This window comes from Ranitomeya variabilis, chromosome 3 (assembly GCF_051348905.1).
Source record: "Ranitomeya variabilis isolate aRanVar5 chromosome 3, aRanVar5.hap1, whole genome shotgun sequence".
In the NCBI taxonomy this organism is placed as follows: domain Eukaryota; kingdom Metazoa; phylum Chordata; class Amphibia; order Anura; family Dendrobatidae; genus Ranitomeya; species Ranitomeya variabilis.
The window spans coordinates 90,656,604-90,680,577 of record NC_135234.1 but is presented as its reverse complement, the minus strand read 5'-3'; the positions used below and the strand labels follow the sequence as shown (position 1 = coordinate 90,680,577).

Below are 23,974 nucleotides of genomic sequence, written 5' to 3'. Positions count from 1 at the left end.
TTGTTACCGGGAGATCTCGTTTTCTTTGTCTTTTTCAGCTTCTCTTCTAAGTGAAGAGTTGATCTGATCCAATTTTTTAGATGGAGACACATTAAAACTTTTGGTTTCGGTGTTCCAGCTTACCCTGTATTGAAAATGGGACACAATTAAGGTCTTGCCTAAATAAAGTCTCTATACAGGTTACTTGGCTTTAGAGATGGAAAATAGAATAAAAGCACAAAATGTTGTCCAAATAATTATAAATGAGCAGCTACTTCTACAAAACAAAGAAATCAGTAAAGGAAAGGGAACCGGTCACTAGATTCCTGCTGCCTGAATGAATCAGAGCTGAGCTGCGTGACTGCAGCCAGGCAAGTTCTTTCTGAAAAGCTGCGGTGCTACACAGGACACATAGCTTGCAAAGCCATTAAGGGACTAAATGGACATACGTGACTAGTCCGATGACATCCGAGGCCGGCTTCTGCCCCCTGCTAGAGCTGATAACAGGTCCCAATCACGTGAGCGTATAGCCCGAGGCTTATCAATCATAATGGAGCGGTGCAGGGAGAACCTGGCTGAGGACACAAGTGGACGAGTCAGGTCAAGTCTCATCCTATAGCCGCCAGCCGGATATTTCAAACTATCTTTTCTCTGAAATGCCACAGTGTCTAGAATTTAGTGAAAGGTTCCCTTGAATCCCTTCCCGACATATGACATACAGTTACGTCATAAGTTGGGTCCCTGACTTTGAATCAGGCTTGCAAGCCGAGCCTGCATCTTTCCCAGCAGATGATGGCTTAAGTATTAAGCCATCATTTGCCTCTAACAGCAATGGTTGAAATGTAGTGCCGCCCCCTAAAAATAAAAAAAAAAGCTATAAATTTGGCATCTGCATACTGTCAGTTTTACCATATAGTGAACCTGGTAAAGAAAATAACCCAAAGACAATTGTGGAATTGCACCTTTTTTTTTTTTTTTTTTTGTAATTTCAACACAATTTTTATCCCCGTGTTTCACTGCATCACATGATAAAATAAATGGCGTCATTCAGATGTACAACGTGCCTGCTATAATCGAGCCCTCATACTGTTATGCGAACAGAAAAATAAAAAGCTATGGCTCTTGCAAATAGGGTAGGAGAAAAAAAAAATAGCCTAGTAATGAAGGGGTTAACATTTTTATACACGAAGGGTAGATTTGGCCAGAATTTATGCCTGGTTCAATCTTTGCCGCCATTGATTTATCTGTGGAAAACCATCTATAAAGAGGCCAAAGATGCGTCATAAATGTCGACCACGACAGCCATTTTCCACCTCTCATCCACTTTTTGTGAGTGCGATCCATTTCTGACTAATGTTGCTGTCCACACTTGGATTTTTCTCCAGGCAGCAGTCAGAATACCTTAGTATTTGGAGCAAAGCTTTTCTAAAATATTTTGCACTTTTCCTTTTTGTGGCCTTGCTCGTCTATTGGCCCGTTACACTGTCATAGCGATCGTCAGCCGCATGTTCATAAAGCATTGTAATTCTGAACCTTTTGGGAGATGGCGAAGGAGAGGTCGGATTGGGGGGTATCCATGGAATTTTCTTCTCTTTGAGAACTGGACGATTCTCCTTCAGTTTGAACGACACCGTTTTCTCCTGGAAACGTGACCGCTGGGACGGCTCAGTCTGTTGAGGCTGCCGGAAGCCCTAAGAGAAGACCGCGTCAAATAATTACGATATAAAACATGGCAAAAATGAAACATCAAAAAAACGTGAAATGTCTAGAATACTTTCCTATAAAAACAGTACTAAACAAATTTATGCTACTGAGGCTGTGATATCAGAGGTCGATTCCTACAGTTTAGATTTTCAGCACTTTATTATAAATGCCCGAATCTCTCAAAGTAATTTTCTGATAGTCAAAACCATCAGGGTCCCAAATAGGGATTTGTGTACTCACCGTAAAATCCTTTTCTCCGAGCCATTCATTGGGGGACACAGACCGTGGGTGTATGCTGCTGCCACTAGGAGGCTGGCACTAAGTGATACAAAGAAAGTTAGCTCCTCCCCTGCAGTATACACCCTCCTGCTGGCTCTCAGCTAACCAGTTCGGTGCAAAAACAGTAGGAGATCAATAACATATGAGCGTATAGCATGTCACATTACATATGAGAGTATAGCATGTCAAATTATAGAAACAAGCACAAACTAATAATAGGGAGGGAGCTGTGTCCCCCAATGAATGGCTCGGAGAAAAGGATTTTACAGTGAGTACACTTCGCCTCATTGGGGGACACAGACCGTGGGACGTCCCAAAGCAGACCCTGGGTGGGGACAACATCAGATCAGGCCGGTGTAACCACTACTTACAAGTGCGTCACCGCAGTCTGCAGAGTCCGCCTGCCCAGACTCACATCTGTGGAAGTGTGGGAATTATAGTGCTTCAAGAATGCATACGGACTGGAGGAATTTGCAAGCTTGCGGCCGTGCTTGCCAACGTCTGGTGTCTAGAGCCCTCAGACAGGGGGATAGGCTGACATCTAGCACGGAAGGACTCCTGGATGGTGAAAAGAATCCACCAGGCTAACATGGCTGATGAAATGGCTAAACCCTTCCTGTGACCGTCAGGAAGCCGTCTTACCATCGAGAAGCCCAAGTAAAGTGTCCAACCTTCGGAAGGACGCCGACCTCGATACGTACCCACTCGGAGCACTCACTTCTTCCAGATTATGGAGAACCCATTCCATTTTGTGGACTGGAGCCGAAAGAGATGAGAGAAGGATGATGCCCCTGCGACAGAGGGAATACAATACAACCTTGGTAACGAGGGAAGGAAATGGCCTGAGGGCGACCTTGCCTTGATGGTAATAAGGAAAAAAGTCTGAAAGAACAGAGCGGCGAGCTCTGAAGACTCATCAGGATGACAGGAATGCAGAGAAAAAAGGGGAGCGACCTTCCCTGATAGTAAAGTCTGTCCGGGTCAAAAAAGGAGTCTACTGTAAGATCCCCAGGACCATTAAGGTCCCACAGATCTAACGGTACGCGGTAGGGAAGAACTACAGGTGAAGACTCCCTGCTAGAAATTCCATATTCGCAGATTTGTCGCAATAAGACGGAAAAAATACTAGTACGGCAAGCGAGAGAACCTGACATTGTCAGTGCGGGTCTCCCGGGATCACTGGGGCCCTTCCTGCTTCCAAAAAGATCTCAGAAGTAGTGGAAGAGGGGTTATGGAAATTGGTACCATGGAAGAACAGAGCATGCACTGCGATGGTCTTGGATCTCGAGGTCAAACCATGAACTGGAGTACATTGGTGTTCAATTTGGACGCCATCCGACCTACTCTGGAGTACTCCAGGGAAGGCAGATCTGATGGAAGACTTCCGAGAGAAGTTTCTACTCACTTGAGGAGAAACCCTGACGGCTGAATATGTCTGCCGCCCGGTGTTCTACTCCAGGGATATGTACTGCTGAGATCACCGAGTGATAGATCTCGGCCCATCAGAGAGTGCGAGGTACCTCGGCCATGGCGCTTGACTGTGGGTACCTGCTAGATGGTTGACGTATGGCGCAGTCGTGGCATTATCCAATTGAAGACGGATGGTTGACCCGCCTGAAGGCAGTGGACCTGCAGTAGGATTAGCTGTAAAATTCGGATCCCCAGAGCAATGATCGGGAGAAGAAGACTGGCATTGGTATTCACTAATAACCATTGGACCAGGAGAAGGCTGTGGATGAGGAAGGAGCTCAGAGACTGCCCTTTGAAAGCCTGATTGACTTGCTGAAAACGAGCGGAGCGAAAGAAACTGCTTCCATTGTCGTCTTTTTCCCCAGAACCCTCCTAGCGAATTGAATGAACCGAGGGAATGAGTGACCAAGTGCACTAGCTCACTGTTGAAGGGCCACGACCTTGACTCGAGAGAGGATTACCATCCTTCTTGTGCAGGATCATCCTCAAAAAGGATCTGCTGGGCTGGGAATGAGGAAAAAACTTGTCTAAGTTTAGTTGCTAGCCCAAGTGAGAGGGTATTGCAAGTGATATAGACGACTCAGCGTAGTCCTGGAAGAGCGGCTAGAAAGTCGACCAAATAGGGCAGGATGGCCATGCTTCTGGGGTGCAAGAGGCACATGACAACCGCCATGACCCTTGCGACCACTCTGGTGCGGTAGCCGGGCCGAAGGGCAAGGTCGTGACTTGAAAGTGCTGTTCGCGAATGGAAGGCGAAGGGATTATTGTAGAGGGGAAAAACAGGAATGTGAGGGTAAAAATCCCGAATGTCGATGGATGCCAGAAACTGCACATTTTTCTGTTGAAGTAATGGCTGAGCGGAGGAACTCCATTTGAAAAGGGAGGACCTTGTCAAAGGTTGTTAGAAGTTTGAGGTCCAGGATTGGTCTTACTTTTCATTCCCTTTTTGGAACCAAGATCCCTTAGATCTAGACTGTCCTGGACAACGCTTCCACTGCTGGTTGGGTCTGTAGAAAAGATACGATCCCTTGTTAGTCTCCCGCTCAGAAGATTAGATTGGCCAGCTGTACTGTCTTCGGGGAAGGTTACTTGTGTGAATCGAAGTAGTTAAGGTCTCTGACCAGGAGACTATTGGTCCAGCAACCCATGTGGCGGCTAAGGAAGGGTAGCACGCTGAACCCGAAGCCACAAGACGGAACGAACCAGATTTGCTATCCGACCATCTGTGGTATTTTAATTGATGATACATCGGGCAGGGACACTGGTAGGTATACCACAAGAAATTCTACCCGGATAGTCTGCCAAGTGGCAGAATGCGGGGCTGCATCCAGCAGGTCAGGAAAATACAGTCTCTTGCCATCGTCGTACAGAGTAGAAAATTAGGAACCCTCGATCCACCATCCTCTTAACAGGGAGGAATCGTCCGCTTTCTTGCATCAGCCACTAAATAGTGGTGATACAAAGGGGGCTGCTCGGACGCCAGGGCAGGTTGTCTGGCAATAGGCCTGGATGCAGAAGAGGATACATGGAGGCGACACTGCATGTGCTCGTCTGTTGATGGTGTGGGGGGGGAAATCGGTGCCCTTTAAAGGACCCGTCGCCCTTAAAAATCAGACCAGGTATGGCATCTGACGTAGAGGCTTCTGTCCAGGGAACCGCTCGTCAATTTGTTGATGATATAAATAGGCGAGTTCCTCTTTTTCTGAAGCTCTGGCAATCCAGGGCAATATCTGATCCATATTCAGAGCGTTGTTCTCAACAAATCATAGGGGAGAGATCAGGAAATGAAACCTTCCGTTTTCTAGACGCCTCTACATTTTAGAATACTTGCGGCCCCTGCTAGCCGACGGCTCCCATTGGAGGAGAGGGACCATGTGTATCGGTCCTGCGAGCACTCCGAGCCACAGAGGGTTCACAGAGGGATTCAATCTCTTGGTCAGAGAAACCATTGACAAAGTCCACTGAGGGGACTAGGTACTCTGAGATAAACTGGGATCAGCGGCAGAGGGCTCCAGAACTCAGTTAGGGTTACGAGCTTCGGATTGAACATGTGCCCTTAAGACCAGTGAATACTGGTCATGCGCCTTTAAGACTAGGGAATACTGGTCGTGCACCTTTTACTGTTTATGTGCCTTTAAATGGTCATGTGCCTTTAAGAACCAGGGCCTACTGGTCAAGTGCCTCTAAGACCAGGGCATACTGGTCATGTGCCTTTAAGACCAGGGCATACTGGTCATGTGCCTTTAAGACCAGGACATACTGGTCATGTGCCTTTAAGACCAGGGCATACTGGTCATGTGCCTTTAAGACCAGGGCATACTGGTCATGTGCCTTTAAGACCAGGGCGTACTGGTCATGTGCGTAAGACCAGGGCATACTGGTCACGTGCCTTTAAGACCAGGGCATACTGGTCATGTGCCTTTAAGACCAGGGCATACTGGTCATGTGCCTTTAACTGATTACGCCAGAGGTGAAGCCCCTTGAGGGGAACTAGGTACTCTGGGAAGAGTCGGAATCGGCGGCGGAGGGCTCCTGAGCTCAGTTGAACTAAGTACTCTGTGGAAGGTGAAGGGCTTCAGGTGGGTCATTACTTAAAGAGCAGAGAATGCTGGTAATGTGCCCCTTTTAAACTAGGCTGGTCATGTGTTTTAACACAGCCAGAGAAAGCTGGACATGTACCTATAAGCCCAGCGACTACTGGGCATACGTCTTTAAGACCAGGGAATGCGGTCATGTACCCTTAAGACCCGTGCCCTTAAGACCGGAGCTTGCTGGACAAACAGAGATTGCAGGTCTTAAGTATTAAAAAATAGGGGACGCTGGTCCCTTTATGCTGCCTGGGTGTGCGGGGGGGGTGCGGAGGGAGGATTCTCCTCACCGAGATTCTGAGTCCCCCGTCTGGAATAGCGCTGTCTTCAGCGCTGAATACCGCCGGTGCGATGCAGCAGCCACTTCTGGATGAGCTCGTGTCCGGAGATGGCAGGAGGATGAAGATGGCCGCTGAGAATAGGGCTCTCGTCCTGAATGAGAGGCGCCTGAATAGGGGGGCGGAGCCTGAAGGGCGGCCTAGCATGAGCTGGAGTTCCAGGTTGCGGCCTACACAAACCCGAAGCCGGGGGCTAAATTTTGAAGCCAGCAGGCGCCGAACGAGGGAAAATGCGCAGAGCCCTCCAACCGCTCGAGTCCCGGCACTTACCCCAGTATGCAGCTCTGTTCAGCAGGTCAGAAGGTAGAAAAAGATCCTGTGCTGTTGCTGCTGTTTGGACAGTGCAGGGATAAGAAAAGTCCTCAATCCATCGTCCCTTTAGCAGGGAGGAGGAGAGGAACCGTCCGCCTCCTTGTACCATCCGCTTTAAATAGTGGTGATGCAGTGGGGGGGCTGCTCGGACGCCACGTTGGAAAGGGCCTCTGAACAGCCGAGGGAAAAACCTGGTGGTCAGGGCTGAATGTCCGGTAATAGGCCTGGCTGCAGAAGAGGATACTGAAGGTGACACTCCAGTGCTCGTCTGATAAGGGAGGGGGGAGATCGGTGCCCTTGAAGGGGCCCGTCGCCCCTAGAATCAGCTCAGGCAGTGGCTTCCCACGTCGCAGGAGAGGATACGGAGAGCTGAAACTCCCGTGCTCGCCTGTTGCTGGTTCGGGGGAGATCGGAACATGAAAGAATCCGTCGCCCCCTTCGTCCATTGTAAAGGTAAAAAGGTAAAAGTAAAAAGAGTTCTTTGGGTCTGAATGGCAGACCAGTCCGTGTGCCTCCTACGGACACTAAGCAAGAACTGGTTAGCTGAGAGCCAGCAGGAGGGTGTATACTGCAGGGGAGGAGCTGGGAGCCAGCAGGAGGGTGTATACTGCAGGGGAGGAGCTGGGAGCCAGCAGGAGGGTGTATACTGCAGGGGAGGAGCTGGGAGCCGGCAGGAGGGTGTATACTGCAGGGGAGGAGCTGGGAGCCAGCAGGAGGGTGTATACTGCAGGGGAGGAGCTGGGAGCCGGCAGGAGGGTGTATACTGCAGGGGAGGAGCTGGGAGCCGGCAGGAGGGTGTATACTGCAGGGGAGGAGCTGGGAGCCAGCAGGAGGGTGTATACTGCAGGGGAGGAGCTGGGAGCCAGCAGGAGGGTGTATACTGCAGGGGAGGAGCTGGGAGCCAGCAGGAGGGTGTATACTGCAGGGGAGGAGCTGGGAGCCAGCAGGAGGGTGTATACTGCAGGGGAGGAGCTGGGAGCCAGCAGGAGGGTGTATACTGCAGGGGAGGAGAGAACTTTCTTTGTATCACTTAGTGTCAGCCTCCTAGTGGCAGCAGCATACACCACGGTCTGTGTCCCCCAATGAGGCGAAGGAGAAATACATTTTCTAACCACAATGTTTGGCATCTGGCAAAAAAAACGAGTCGACAGTGCTGGACATGTCACTTCGAGTAGGTGTTGAGGTAACAGGTTTGTATACACGGTACGATTCATCAAAGCATTTACCCCAGTCCGTCGGCATAAAAAGCTTTGAAATGTCGCAATATTTTGGTGTACCTCAAGGCTTTACTAAAATTTAGCGATTTTTGGCATTCTTACGCCATCCTCGCCAAGGTCTGACAAAGTGGGTGGACCTGGGAGTGACGGGGGTGTAGCGACCGTCGCTTGGCAAATTCATGAGGGACGGCGTTCACAACTCACAAATCTTCCAACAGCAGGGACTGGGTGAAGATTGGTGGCGATTCGCACAACGAGGTGCACGCCACCGGTCAGATGCTCCCGATTCATTAAGCAGCATGTGCCTCTTAATGAATCGGGGTCATCGGATTCCAGCCCCTCTCCTCATTAAGATCGGCATGAACACTGGTCTTCATGAAATCGGAGTCATAGAGTATTTTTTGTATGAGATGGGAGAAAAATAGGGATTTTTGTGTGTACTCACCGTAAAATCCTTTTCTCCGAGCCACTCATTGGGGGACACAGGACCATGGGTTATGCTGCTGTCACTAGGAGGCTGACACTAAGCTGAGACAAAAAAAGGTTAGCTCCTCCCCTGCAGTATACACCCTCGTACTGGCTTCCAGACACCCAGTTCAGTGCAAAAGCAGTAGGATAGAAACAATATAACAAGTAACATTAGAATATAACATGTCAAACAAACAGTCAAGATCAAAAACAAGATCACGAGCCGAAAAGGCCACCAGGGTGGGTGCTGTGTCCCCCAATGAGTGGCTCGGAGAAAAGGATTTTACGGTGAGTACACACAAAAATCCCTATTTCTCCTTCGCCTCATTGGGGGACACAGGACCATGGGACGTCCCAAAGCAGTCCCTGGGAGGGAAACAATACAACCAAATACCTCCGTGTACCATCTGACTACAGGTGAGCAACGGCCGCTTGCAGGATACGCCTGCCAAGGGCCGCGTCCGCAGAGGAGTGAATGTGGACATTGTAATGTTTCGTGAAGGTATGCAGGCTAGACCACGTTGCGGCCTTGCAAACCTGCTCCGCTGTAGCCTGGTGCCGGATGGCCCAGGAAGCACCCATCGACCGAGTGGAATGAGCTCTAATCCCCGCTGGGATAGGACTGCCTCTGACCCGATAGGATTCCTGGATAGCAGATCGAATCCATCTGGCTATCGTGGATTTAGACGCAGCCAAACCCTTTCTGTGACCCTCCGGGAGCACGAAAAGGGCGTCCGATTTTCTGAAGTGAGCCGTTCTGGAGATGTACCTCCTGAGGGCCCTAACCACGTCCAGAGTATGGAGAGCCTTCTCGACTCTATGTTTGGGCTGTGGGCAAAAGGAGGGAAGAATGATGTCCTCATTGAGGTGGAAAGAAGAGACCACCTTTGGAAGAAACGCCGGAGAAGGACGTAGGACTACCTTGTCCTGATGAAAGGCAAGGAAAGGAGCCCGGCAGGATAAAGCGGCGAGCTCTGAAACCCTTCTGATGGACGTCACCGCTACCAGGAAGGCAACCTTCCAAGAGAGGACCGAGAGCGGAACGTCTTGAAGGGGTTCGAACGGAGGTTCCTGAAGGACCCCTAGGACCAAGTTGAGATCCCAGGTCTCCAGCGGCATCCTGTAGGGAGGAACCACATGGGAGACTCCCTGGATGAAAGTCTTGACCTGAAGGTTGGTGGCGATCCTACGCTGGAAAAGTACGGATAACGCTGAGATCTGACCTTTGAGGGAACTCAGGGCCAAACTGGAGTCCAGACCAGCCTGAAGGAAATTCAAGATGCAAGAGAAAACAAGAGGAGGGAGACCCCGGAGCCTACACCATGAGAAGAAGGATTTCCAGACGCGGTGGTAGATGGAGGCGGAAGACGCCTTGCGAGCACTTAACATGGTGGGGATGACCTGCTGAGAGAAACCGGCACGAGTTAGAACCCAGGTTTCAACAGCCACGCCGTTAAACGTAGGGCCCCTGAGCTCTGATGGTAAATCGGTCCTTGGCGAAGCAGGTCTGGGCGGTCTGGCAACCGCAAGGGAACGTCGGCTACGAGCTGAACGAGCTCCGCGTACCAAGCGCGACGAGGCCAGTCTGGGGCGACCAGAATGACTGGAACTCCCTCCGTCTTGATCTTTCGGATCACCTTCGGCAGTAAGGGAAGGGGAGGGAACACGTATGGGAGCTGAAAATGATGCCACGGAGAAATCAGCGCGTCCACTCCTATGGCCTGGGGATCCCGAGATCGAGCAATGAAGTTGTGGACTTTGGCGTTCAATCTGGACGCCATCAGATCCACGTCCGGGGTCCCCCAGCGAAGACAGATCTGGTGAAAAACCTCTGGGTGGAGTTCCCACTCCCCCGAGGCAAGGCCCTGGCGGCTCAGGAAGTCCGCCGCCCAATTCTCGACTCCCGGAATGTACACCGCAGAGATGATGGAATGGTTGGTTTCGGCCCAACGAAGGATGAGGGAGACTTCCTGCATCGCCGCCCTGCTGCGGGTACCCCCCTGGTGGTTGATGTAAGCCACCGCCGTGACGTTGTCGGATTGGACTCGTACTGGGTGACCCGCGAGCAGGGGGTGAAAGCGACTCAGAGCAAGTCTGATAGCACGAATCTCCAGGACGTTGATGGGGAGTTTGGATTCCCGAACTGTCCAGAGGCCCTGGGCAGAGTGGTGGAGGAACACCGCCCCCCAGCCAAGAAGACTGGCGTCGGTAGTTACCACTAACCAGCGGATCGGGAGGAAGGACTTCCCCCGGAGAAGAGATGGGCCCAGGGTCCACCATACGAGAGATTGTCTGACCCGCGGGGACAGGGGACAAGGGCGGTCGAGAGAGGAGATACTCCTGTCCCAGTTGTCCAGCAAAGCCTGTTGCAAGGGACGGAGATGGAGTTGAGCAAAAGGAACTGCTTCGATTGCTGCAACCATCTTTCCCAGGATCTTCATGGCGAACCGAATGGTTCGCGGGCGAGGATGACAGAGCGTTTGGGCTCCTTGCTGAAGTGCTTGGGCCTTGGACCGAGGAAGCAAGACCAGCCCCCTCGAAGTGTCCAGGATCATTCCCAGAAAGGAGATCCGACGGGCAGGAACGGGAGAGGACTTGTCCCAGTTGATCAACCAACCTAGGCGCGAAAGAGAATCCAGGGTAATGTGGACGCTGGACTCGCAGGCTTGAAAAGACGGGCCCTTTATGAGGAGATCGTCTAAGTAAGGTAACACGACGACTCCTCGAGAATGAAGGATGGCCATGACAGCCGCCATGACCTTGGTAAATACCCTGGGCGCCGTGGCGAGACCGAAGGGTAAGGCCGTGAACTGGAAGTGATCCCCCAGAATGGCAAAGCGGAGGAACCTCTGATGAGACGGGAAAATCGGGATGTGAAGATAGGCATCTTTGATGTCTATCGAGGCCAGAAATTCCCCTCTTTCCATCGAAGAGATGACCGATCTGAGCGATTCCATCCTGAAGTGCCGGACTCTTACGCACTTGTTCAGGAGCTTCAGATCCAGAATGGGCCGCACTTTTCCGTCCTTCTTTGGCACGACGAAGAGGTTTGAGTAGAAACCTTTGAACCTCTCGTGTTCCGGGACCGGGACAATGACCCCGCTCTGGCGGAGGATGTGAATGGCGCAAAGAAGGGCGCGAGTCTGAGTTGCCGAACTGGGAAGACGAGAGGGGAAAAACCGAGTTGGAGAAGGAGAGGAGAACTCTATCTTGTAGCCAGACGATACCAGATCCCTGACCCATTCGTCGTGCACGACGGAGAGCCAGGCTTGCTGAAAAAAGAGTAGGCGTCCTCCTATTCTGATGGTATCGACTGGCACCGTTCCCGAGTCATTGAGACGGGAATCTGGGAGGTCTGGAACCTCGGGTTCTGGGCTGCCTCGGTTTCCCGCGCCAGGAAGGATTCGGCCTGAAGGAGGGACGAGTGTCTCTGTCAGTGCGAGAGGAACGGTCTGATCTGGAAAGCCCGGAGGGATTGGACCAGGCTGGGCTGGTACGAAAAGGCCGAAAACGAAAGTAAGGCTGGCGCTGGAAAGCCGCCTTGGGCCTCTGTTGGGGAAGGAACTTGCTCTTTCCCCCTGTGGCGTCGGAAATAAGCTGGTCAAGCTTTTCGCCGAAAAGACGCCCGCTTTGAAAAGGGAGGGAGATCAGAGATTTCTTAGAGGAGGGGTCTGCGCGCCACTCCCTGAGCCAAAGGGCCCTTCTGATAGCAATGGCGTTGGAAGCCGCCGATGCTGCGCAATTCGCCGCGTCGAGGGAAGCGAACATCACGTAATCGCTAGCCATGGCTAACTGCTTGGCTAGGTCTGCCATCTCAGACGGGAGGTCCTGTTCATTAATGGATTTCGCTAGAGCATCCGCCCAGGAAACCATAGCCTTGGTCACCCAAGCCGCGGCGAAGGAGGGGGCCAGGGAAGAGCCAGAGGCTTCATACACTGAACGAGCTAGAGAGTCTAGCTGGCGTTCAGTGGGACTCTTAATTGAAGCGCCCTCCGGAACTGAAAGAAGCGTTTTGGAAGCTAGGCGTGAGACCGGCGGATCTACTAAAGGGGGATCCGTCCAGTCTTTCACGAGATCCGCTGAAAAGGGATACTTTGATACCAGGTCCTTCTTACCCGTGAAACGCTTATCTGGATGCTCCCTGTGACGCCTGACTATATCCAGAAAAGCTGGATGAGAGGCAAAAGATTTGTGGGAACGTTTGGATCTGGTAAAAGACCGCGTGTTCCGGAGCGGAATTAGCGTCATCATCCACCTTAAGTGTGTGATTGACAGCTACAATGAGGGAGTCAACCTAATACCAAAACCAGGCAACATACTCGATACTTGGAGGAAAGATAGCACTAAATAGTGCCAAGCAACCCCTCACCATAGAAAACCAACTCCATGAAAGCCATATGAAAATAGGAGAAACTCAGGAGTATAAGGCTAATAAATACTTTATTGTTACATATACATAATAGTTACTTCATATCAAAAAGAGAAAACATGATAAAAACCAGGATGGTGATAAGAGTGGATAGGGATCACCAGGTGTGCATCACCTATGGGACCAGCATGCATACCAATGCAAGTGGGAGACCTCTGCTATAGTAGCACATGGGTACATAAGCCAAACTGGCACGAAAACAAATAATGGTCAAAATTGCTCTTACCGCTGCTGAATCCCAAGGTGGCGCACACCGGGGTAGATCCTTAGACACGGTCACCGACGCGCGTTTCGCCCACGATATATAGTTGCTTTATCAAGGGGAGATACCCCTGAGCATTTACGCCATCTTTAAATAAGGCCCGCAGAGAGTCATGTGACGAATCACATGTGATTCCTTGGGATACCTTGGGATTCAGCAGCGGTAAGAGCAATTTTGACCATTATTTGTTTTCGTGCCAGTTTGGCTTATGTACCCATGTGCTACTATAGCAGAGGTCTCCCACTTGCATTGGTATGCATGCTGGTCCCATAGGTGATGCACACCTGGTGATCCCTATCCACTCTTATCACCATCCTGGTTTTTATCATGTTTTCTCTTTTTGATATGAAGTAACTATTATGTATATGTAACAATAAAGTATTTATTAGCCTTATACTCCTGAGTTTCTCCTATTTTCAATGAGGGAGTCAACCGTAGCTCTGAACTCCGGAGCCTCCGGGTCCAATGATACCTCGGACTCATGTTCAGAGTCGTGAACGCTGTGAGCCCCCAAAGAGGGTGAGCGAGAGGTGGAGCTGGCAGAGTCTGAGCGGCGAGGAGAGCGCTCAGGAGAGGTAGTGCGAATCCGTTTTCTGGATGACCGAGCCTCTTTAAGTGGAGAGCGGCCCCTGCTGGCCGACGATTCCCCTGCTATGAAGGGATCTCCTAACGCCTGTAGCGGATTACCCCGAACCCCGGGAGGATTTTGAATGGATTTGATGGCGTTGGCTAAAAAATCCACGGACTGCGAGAGTGAAGCGACCCACGGGGGGGGGCTAGGTACGCCAGAGTCGGTGGCGGTGGAGGGCTCCTGGGCACATGGGGCATCGCAGGCAGAGCAGAGGGGAGAACTTTGAGGCTTAGGAAGTGGGGCCTGGCAGGAGGTACACGCAGAAAAAAAGGTCGTATGTACTTTAGATAGTTTTTTAGACCTTGACTGCGACATGATTCTAATGCAGAAAGAGGCCACAGGGACTATAAACTGGCCTGGGAAGCAGAGGGAGACGCTGCAGGGAAGAAGCTGACGATGTCTCCTTACCCCGGTCCTGTGTCCCTCCTGGGAAGCCGAACTGAGAAGCCTGAGATAGGAAACTGGCTGCACGTGGGCGCTGTGACACCGAGGTGCGTCCGAGCAGGAGCTGCAGCATGTAGTGTGAAGATGGCCGCCGAGATCAGGAAGGAGATCTCGTCGGCTGCGAGAAGCGCCAGGGACCAGGGGCGGCGCCGCCGATGACGCGCAGGAGTGGGCGGAGCCTATCGGCAGCGACCAGCGGCTAGGCCGAAGCCGGGAGCTAAATTTGCGGCCTCGGCCCGGCCGCAAAGTGCCGACGTTACAGGCCACCGATAGTGCGCTACAGCCCCTAATGTGCCCTGCTTAGGAGGAGCCCTCCGGACCGCCGGCGACCCCCCCCCCATCCCCCACGAGACACTTACCCGAGGAGGTGAGAGGAGCCTTAGGATGGCTGGGACGGTGCAGGGGATGGGAAGCCTCCATCCACCAGCCCCAGATAGGGGAGTGGAGAGGAACCGTCCACCACCTGAGTCACACGGAACATTGGTGATGCAGTGTGGTCTGCGCGGACGCCACGGGGATAGGGCCACTGTACAGCCGAGGGTAGAACCTGGTGGACAGGGCAGATGTCCGGCAATAAAAAGGCCTGGCTGCAGAGGAGGATACTGGAGGTAAAACACCAGTGCTCCTCTGTACAACATGGGGAGATCGGCGCCCCTTTTAGGGAAAAAAACGTCGCCCAAAAATGGTCAGCTCAGGCAGTGGCTCCCACGTCGCAGGAGAGGATACGGAGAGGTGAAACTCCCGTGCTCGCCTGTTGTTGGTTCGGGGGAGATCGGACCTCGAAAGAATCCGTCGCCCCCTTCGTCCGGAATGGATTAAAAAGAAAAAATCCGTGAGAATAAAAATCAGTGTGCCTCCTACGGACACTAAGCTTGAACTGGGTGTCTGGAAGCCAGTACGAGGGTGTATACTGCAGGGGAGGAGCTAACCTTTTTTTGTCTCAGCTTAGTGTCAGCCTCCTAGTGACAGCAGCATAACCCATGGTCCTGTGTCCCCCAATGAGGCGAAGGAGAAATTCTGAGTTTTGTTGTGGAAATCATTAAAAAAATCTTTCCTTATTTGTGGAGCTTTTATAGGTCATTGTTTGATTCCTGAAGCATTTTCCTAGAACGTTTTCTAAAGCCTTTTGATTGGACAGTGCTTAATTTGGAGCGGACTCCTCCAGAAAATGCTTCAAAGAAGTGATGTGTCCTCAGGTGTTTCCAAAGACTGAAGCTTAAGAAAAATGCTCCAAAAGACTAAGAGTAGGAACAGCAAAGTGGTTTTACAAGAGAAATAAATTGGAAGGCTCTCAGGTGTTTTATGAGCAAAACGCTGTTAACCTGCAGTTTAATAGCGCTACCGACCTGCCTGGCGCCTGCACGGATCCAGATACTCTGGGCAGAAAATAAACTTTATTCCCCCGCCAGGGTTCCAGGTTCAGTCACTGCTGAGAATACAGAGTGGAGTATGTATCCACGCTGACTAACATGCCCTCTGCATTCAGAGCGGTGATCGAACAAGCACCGGCGCTGCCCCCATCACTGAAACCGGAACACTGGCAGGGAAAAAAAATTCATTTTCTCCCAGCAGGGTTCAGTTAAGTGCAGGCACCGGGCAGGTTAGTAACGCTATTAACCTGTCGATTAACCCCATATCTGCACGTTAATAGCATTTTTTTCAGGTGACAGGTTCCCTTTAAACACTACTAAGGGTATGTGCCAACGATCCCGAAGTGGCAGCGCTTTGGACGCAGTGTATGTTCGCTACATACAAAGTGCTGCCATCTACTGAACGCAGGTGAATCCGCATGTGTCCACTGACCCATGAGGATTCAATGCGTCCAATTCATTGTATGGGTGAGATTTATCTTGCAGAGACTCAAGTCTCCGCAAGAGAAATTGCCATGCTGCGGTCTGGAGAGATGCGCCGCATGACGGTCTCCACAGGTGAGCAGAAGGCGTCTGTGGATGCATGGTGGAGATGGGATTTCTTGAAATACAGCCACTATGCTGAAATATCTGGGCGCTGCGGGTTGGATGTTGCAGAAGTACGCAGCGTCCAACCCGCAGGGTTTACTGAATGTGGACACACCCTACCTGTGCCCATCATTATAGAGGACACGTGACCACTCAGATTGGTTTGGTGAATACTTGCATCTCTCATAAAATAACAATCCTGGAGCATCTGATCTTAGGACCCTAAATTGGCCTATGTGTCTGTAATTCCTCTTAGACTTGTTTTTATAGGGGATTACCAGATAGGGGGGTGTCCATACATAGTCTTAGGCCTCCTTTACACTTCTGTGTTTCCAGTACAGGTAGGATCTGTTTTTTTTCCCAGATACCACACATACCCATTATAACCTATGGTGCTATGCACATGCGTTTTTTTCTGGTAGCACAGATCACGAGGGCCAATACACATCTATGGGTCCATGAAAACCAGCAGAGGGATGGCGTCAGGGTACGGTCTGTGTTTAACATTGCAAAGTATAGCAGAAGCTTTGCAATTTATCTTTTTCTTTTATCCATACGGGCGAAATACTTATGACACTGATGGTAAAAACAGACACACAGATGGACAATACTGATGACACCAGTACCATTTTTCATGTACATCTTTTATACAGAAGTGTGAAGGAGGCCTTAAAAGGGGTATTCCTATCTCCAAGATCCTACCCCAATATGTCATAGATGTAACAATAATAATAATAATAATATTAGCAAATAAATCCAATTAGAAATGTGATGAGCGAAGGGGCTCAGACAAGGTGTTATCAGGCCATGCCTAAATAATGTGTTTGAGTCCCCGCGGCTCCATGATTCATTGCCTGTTTGTTCTAAGAGCTGTAACACATGCAGCCGCAGGCACTCGAACATATCGAGCACGTCCAAGAATCTCAGATAACATCTTATTCTGAGTACATTCGCTCATCACTAATAGCAAATCAGAAAAACTATGCTACATTTCTAACTGGAGGCATTTGCTAATATTACTACACCTACTCCATATTGGGATAGGATCTTGGAGAAGGGCATACCCCTTACTGGGTGCAGTCAGACAGTTGTATAAATCAGAATGCAGTGCACAGACTGGCCGGCAGATCTCTTCACCAAATGGTGACAGCTGCATAGAAATACACGAAGCGGTCACGCTCGGGTCAGGTCAGCCACCAGTGAGTCCGTGCACTGGGTTTTGATCTCGGTCTAATTAATACAGCAGTCTGAATGCGCCCTAACCTTGTCTAATCAGTCCCGTTTGACAAAGATGCTCCAGAATTATTCATGGAGTATACTCGCACTTAATAAATCACACCTGCCATGAACACTGGCATGTCCGTGCACTTTGTACCTTTGGCCTCTGGGGAATCAGCACTCCTCTGCTCTTGTTCTGCCCCATGGTACTTCTGTGCAGTCCTTTCAGGTGTCCGGATTGAATTAAGGCTTCTAGACCGGATCGTAGAGCCGATCGTTTCTCTGGAGTAGATGGCTGATGCGGTGGGGTGGGTTCTGTTTGCACTGCAGCGTGCATGGATTCGGGAGGGTCATCTGCATAAAGGAAATGGGAAATCAGCGGTTTTCATCGTTATTATATGTGGGAGGAACATCACATCTAGAAGATGAAAGTGGTGAATAAAGATGTAATCCCGGTGATTGCAGGTCCTGCTTCCCTATCCACAATGACCAGCGACTGCTGGGGAAAATGAAGCATCACACATGTTAGCCGCTGATACTAATGGGTGATGGCTGGAAATTCTGCCACACCAGGAAGCGCTTTTTAAAAAATTTCTGTTTCAAGTGACAGACTGGGGTCCTAAATTGGGGGCCCACTTTTATGACATCTACATGATCTAATGGGTGACCAGCACTAATGACACACGTAGCAGTATCAGAGATTTAGCAGCAAGCTTAGCCCATAAATCGCACATAAATCTGCCTCACTTTTCTGCTGTTCTGTTGCTGTAGTTCACACCGTTCTTTGGGATGATAGAATTAGGAATGAACAAAAATGAATTGTAACGACAGAAGTAACAACTGAAGATAATTCATATGCTCGGTACATCTAAGCACTGGCAGAGTACTGCGGAATTTCTTTCATTGTAATCACATATCCACAATTGCACATTTTTGCTTGGTCAGGAGCTGCTGACTTTTTTGCATGGTACAGTGGGGGGTGGTAGTGCCTTCCTCTGTTTTTTGCATTTGCTGCCCATTGCTGTTATTTTTAAACAGAATAATGGTAAATCCTACCAATCACATGTTTTCTCTGCAGATTTGAACCACAGAGAAGCAAATATGTTTTGTGTAGGGAGCGATCTGAATGCGGTTGTCCTGTTAGGCTACTTTCACACTTGCGTCGGTACGGGTCCGTCGCTAAGCGTCGGGCCGACGCACGTTGTGAAATTGGTGCACGACGTGGGCTGCGGATGTAGTTTTTTCAACGCATCCGCTGCCCTTTCTGCAGTCCGGGGAGGAGGGGGCGGAGTTCCGGCCGCGCATGCGCGGTAGAAAATGGCGGACGCGACGTACGAAAAAAAAAATTCCCTTTGAATGTTTTTTCGTGACGACGGTCCGCCAAAACACGACGGATCCGTTGCATGACGGACGCAACGTGTGGCCATCCGTCGCGATCCGTGGCTAATACAAGTCTATGGGCAAAAAACACATCCTGCGGGCACATTTGCAGGATCCGTTTTTTGACCAAAACAACGGATTGAGACGGATTACTAAAAACGCAAGTGTGAAAGTAGCCTTAATTGTTTGGTCCACTACTTAGGATAAATCATACATTAAAAAAAAAAGAAAAAAAAAAAAAAAAAGGGGATTTTAGTGGGTCAGACACCCAGCAACCCCACCGGTCAGCTGCTCTTGTGGACAGCAGCGGCAGACAATGTTGACAGCTGCAGAGAACAATGCTCCACCGCCAACCTTTTAGTGGGTGCTGCAGATCCACTTAGCCGGGTGTCAGACCTCCACTGATCTAATATTAATCATCTATCCTGGGAATAAGTCATCAATAGAAAAGCAGTGGAGCAACTAAAGGCCCCGTCACACTTAGCGACGCTACAGCAATCCTGACAACGATACGACCTGTCAGGGATCGTTGCTGCGTCGCTATGTGGTCGCTGGTGAGATGTCAAACAGTGTGATCTTCCCAACGATCGCTGCTGCGATCTCACTGTTTGACATCTCACCAGCGACCTGTAGCGACCTGTACAACGATGTCACATGTGAGCTATTATGACGATTCAGTGTCTGAGTCGTCAACGAGGTCGTTGGTAAGGTGTCAAACACAGCGATGTGTGCTACCCAGCGGGACCTCAACGATCAAAAAAAGGTTCAGGCCATTCCGACACGACCAGCGATCTCACAGCAGGGGCCTGGTCGCTGCTACATGTCACACATAGCGAGATCGCTATTGAGGTCGCTGTTGCGTCACAAAACTAGTGACTCAGCAGCGATCTCGCTAGCGATCTCGCTTAGTGTGACGGGGGCTTTACTAACGGGATGGGATCACACAAGCTGATCAGAATGAGTCCCAAGTAGATAACATTCATACATATAGTAAATGCGACAGTAACGCATTGTGAAATAAATGTATACAAGAGATAGACACCTGAGAAAGGTTCTCAACAGCACCGAAATGTTGCTGAGCCCCAATGGGCTATTATTAAATCACAGTTTTTCCTAAATTCTTGATGGAATGCCGCTTTCATTTTTTTTTTTAGATAGATAACCTAGCAATGTCAGGACATAACTTATTTAACATTCTTCTGTTTGTACCTTTTGCATTACTGCATATTACATTCACGTAGAACGGCGCACACCTCCATAACTGACCACTTGTAAAACATCTGCAGCAAAATTTCCCCAAAGTAAAAATTTTCGCCACTAACTAGAGATTAGAAATCCAATGTGTAAAACTAAAGAGACCCATGACTTACCAACCACAAGACGTCTAATCACATGTGCATGGCTCTCCTCCCGATGCTTGATTTCTTTATGGACAGGCTGGGGACAGCGAGCTTCTCTAGCAGGTGACGCAGCATTTCTTGATTCCTTTACGACAGGTGGAGATTTATTTGCAGCCCCATGTGACAATGGCTTTCTTGCATCTGAAGAAATTTTAGCTTCAAGAAGAACATCCAAGTCCTGAGTGAATGAAAAAAGTGTGAGAAGGGCTGGAAATTAGAAGATCAATAGCCATTTGTTTTTTAAACAATAGTTTGACATTATGATTACATGGGCTATAAAATGATAGACATCATACAACTGTAATGTGAAGTTACCTCCACCCGCTGGAGAATAGAGATGACTAGATTGGAAGCCGCGGGATCACCTCCGGTTTCCAGCTTTGCCGTGCAGAGCGACAACTGACGGATGATGTGTCCGAGCTCCTTATAGAAGGAGGGAATCTGCTGTTCGCCACGTTCATTCAACTGTGTGATAAACAGCTGCAGGGCGCGGATGGCTCCTCGGTGAATAGTTGCCAGTCGAGACATGGCACGAGTCTGATAGGAAGGCAAAAACAAAAAAAACAAAACATTGTTCCTCTGGATCAACATGCTAGGGCATGTTAGGTTAGGCTATGGGTTGAACTAGATGGACTTAAAGTCTTCCTTCAACCTTAATAACTATGTAACTATGTTTGTGGTAGGTCTGGGGTCATATGGGCACCATAGATGTGCAGCACAGTAGCTGTGCCCACATCGTCAGCAGTGGGTGTAAGTGGAAGATTGTTGCATTGGCCATGATCCCCTTCTATTCTGGATATTCAGGGCTACAATATTGCAGTGAAACGTTACCACTGCATCTAAATGGAGAGTCCCGCTGACCCCTGCAGAATCCCAAAAGGAGCCAATGGATTACCACTGTAGCTGGAAGCACAAAAAGGACCCCCAGGTGTACTAGCTGTGCAAGCCATAGGCAGGGCCTGATAGACTATACATCAAAATAACTATGAACGCGTTATGGCTACAGAAATATTAAAGATTCATGGATGCGGAGACACAAAGGAAATGACTGTGACCTTAAGAGGTTAAAGGAAAACGTCAGACACAGAAGAAGTACACTGTGCAGGATTAGTCTTTGACCCTTTCCTACATTGCGACCACAAGAGAGCACTTGGCAGTCACTTATTCCCGTACCTTCTTTGCGGGTTTGATTTTCTGGGGGCTCAGCTTCTCCAAGTCCTCTTGAATTTCTTTTACCTATTAAATAGAAAAGTGACAACATTAGAAGCTGATCCGCAGATAAGTGCAGTGTGAACGGTGGCATAAAATCTGCACCTACTAAAACAGCTTTGGTGGAGGGTGCCAGGGGTCGGACCCCTACCATCTGATATTGGGCAACCTTATACTAAGCATAGGTCACCAATATAGAAAACCTGGATAACCCCTTTAACCCCTGCAAATTCCAAATGCAGTGACACTGTGGGAAAAAAGAAATAAATAAACAATTCTTTTTTGGGAACTCTTTTTATGGTGTATCTTTTCGGGTAAAAATTCCTTCACAATATGATTTTCCCCATCAGCACGGCTATGGCGATACCAAACGCACAGGTTTTTGTTTTTTTTTTAGTATTTTAGTGGTGAAAAAAAAGTCTGAAGTTTGAAGAAAAAATAAAGAAAAAATTGGGGAGTTGTGTTGCCATTTTCCCAAGACCTGCAAGGTTTCATTTTTCAGCTGTGTGACGGCTTATTTTTCCGGGGCGAAACGACATTTTTATAAATACCAGTTTGGGATAGATGCGTAACGTTTTGATCCCATGTTACTGCATTTTTTGAGGTATTGCAGCGATTAAAAAAAAAATAAATGTAATGTTGGCGCTCTTTAATTTTCTTCATTAATGGTGTTTACCGATCGGGTTAATTACTTTTATATTTTGATAGATTGGACTTTTCTGAACAGGGCGATACCACAGGTGTGTATATTTTTTTTTTTTAAATGTATTTTTAAAGAGGTAAAAGGGGGGCTTCGTCTGTGCCCCCAGAGCCCTGGATTTTGTAGTTAGTTTCTACTTGTTATTTGTGCTCATTATTTGCCGCCTGCAGTTTTTTTCTGTTATTATTGATAACAGTGAAGTACGATCATTATAGATCCATCTGATTACCTGTCTTATTTCCTATTTTTATGCCCGTAAGCATCGGTGTGTCGCATGGAGAGCTTTTAGTGAAGTGGTTTATCACAGATTTATTCCCCACTTCCCATTATGGCACACTGTTCGGAGGGGTGTACGTTCCCCGCCTGCAGCTCTTCTGTCTTAGGAGCCTCCTCTAAGCACCATTTATCAGTATATTCCTACTTATCGCCCACCCGTAGGCATCATTACCTGCTGCTGTAAGACGTAGAGCATCCGGGCCGACCGGGCGGCTCTCTCCTGCTGGCGTATGCGGCCTCGGACTTCTTCTAATGGATCTAACGAGTCTCTGTGGCGTTCTGAGAGAGGCCAGGAAATGAGAGAAAACATAAAATGAGGCGCCATATATTAAATCCATGTTAGTAATTCAGGTCTCATACAGAATTTGGAGAGGGTTATTCACACTTTATTCATAGACATAAGATGCATCCATGAAATAACAGGCCATCTATAGCAACACCCAGACCGGTCCTTCATATAAGGGGTAGCTGCAAGTATATATATGAGGTCACTGCTTTAAATGCACCATTTAAGCAAAATTCCAATCAATGCTGACCTTTCTTAGCAAGTTCTTCAATTTTCTGCATGTGAGAGTGCAGCTCCTTCTGTAGACGCTTCACCTCGTGCTCACTGGGGTCCATTCCTCTCCGAGGTCCTTCACCAGGACCAGGATCCCGTGTCGGAGGCGAGTCTGAGACGCCCGTGTCTATCCTGCTCCGATCTGGGGTATACACATACACTCTGGCCCCAGATCTGGTCACTTCATGTTTTACTGAACCACTTGCGGCCCGCGCTTTGCTCGCCCTCTTCCTCTCACCCATCTCACGGCTGTCTGACACCCCATTGGTTTTGGGATGCGTTTGCTCCTTACACACCACCTTGTCCCCCAAATGCTTCCGCTTGACATCCCTCTTGGCAAGCTGGACAGCGAGGTTCAGCCGCTCCTCAGAGACGATGCTGAAGGACACAGGAGAACGGGAATTCTGGAGAATATGTTCAGCTGCTAAATGGTCGGTGTATAGATTCTGAGGTGTGGAAAGCTTCTCTATTACGATGGGGGAGGGATTCGTGTACTGGGCAGCTAAATTACTTGGGTTTGTTAGGACATCCAAATTAAATCGAAGCTGTGGGCAAAAAAAAAAGAGAAAATAAATCATTTCATAGAATTGTCCTCCAAAATCATCTATGCAACCTTTCCTGGAACAGTGAGAGGGCTTCCAATATGGCCGCCATTACAGTTCTCACAGGAAGCAACGTCCGGGCCATCCCTTCATCTACTACAGACAGGGGTGAGGTCAAAATAAGCAAAAGGTGAATTATCGTTATATCCATCATTCACAGGACTGATGGCTGTTCTGTCTGTCCCAGAGAGGCGATTACTCATGGGCACCATCAATCCAGGTACATAGGGAATTGTAGGACCCCTGTTCCTGCGATCAGACCACCTGTGATCATACATGAACTGTGCTATGGGAAGGCAGTATATTTTGCTTTTGAGAATCTCTCTCAAACTATTTTTCCCCTAAACCGGTGTATATATATATATATATAATGTAGGCGACTTGTTTGAGGGAGGGGACAGAGCTGCAGCAATGACTATGACGACTCGTTTCAGGCAGGGGCAGAGGCAATGACGATGACGACTCGTTTCAGGCAGAGGCTGCGGCAATGACGACTCCTTTCAGGCAGGGGCAGAGGCTGCGGTAATGACAATGACGACTCGTTTCAGGCA

General features: G+C 49.2%; 1 protein-coding gene across 1 annotated transcript in view; it reads right to left on the bottom strand.

The window, feature by feature from the left end:
• The window catches only part of KIAA0753 (KIAA0753 ortholog), a 36,659-nt gene that overhangs the window by 11,593 nt on the left and 1,092 nt on the right, over nt 1-23,974 (bottom strand). Inside the window, exons 2-9 of the mRNA XM_077294384.1 lie at nt 22,799-23,366; nt 22,435-22,541; nt 21,251-21,313; nt 20,393-20,614; nt 20,048-20,255; nt 17,455-17,651; nt 1,513-1,670; nt 8-124 (exon numbers count right to left, since the gene is read on the bottom strand). Coding sequence (XP_077150499.1) covers nt 8-124; nt 1,513-1,670; nt 17,455-17,651; nt 20,048-20,255; nt 20,393-20,614; nt 21,251-21,313; nt 22,435-22,541; nt 22,799-23,366 — 1,640 coding nt within the window. The remainder of the gene's footprint in view (nt 1-7; nt 125-1,512; nt 1,671-17,454; nt 17,652-20,047; nt 20,256-20,392; nt 20,615-21,250; nt 21,314-22,434; nt 22,542-22,798; nt 23,367-23,974) is intronic.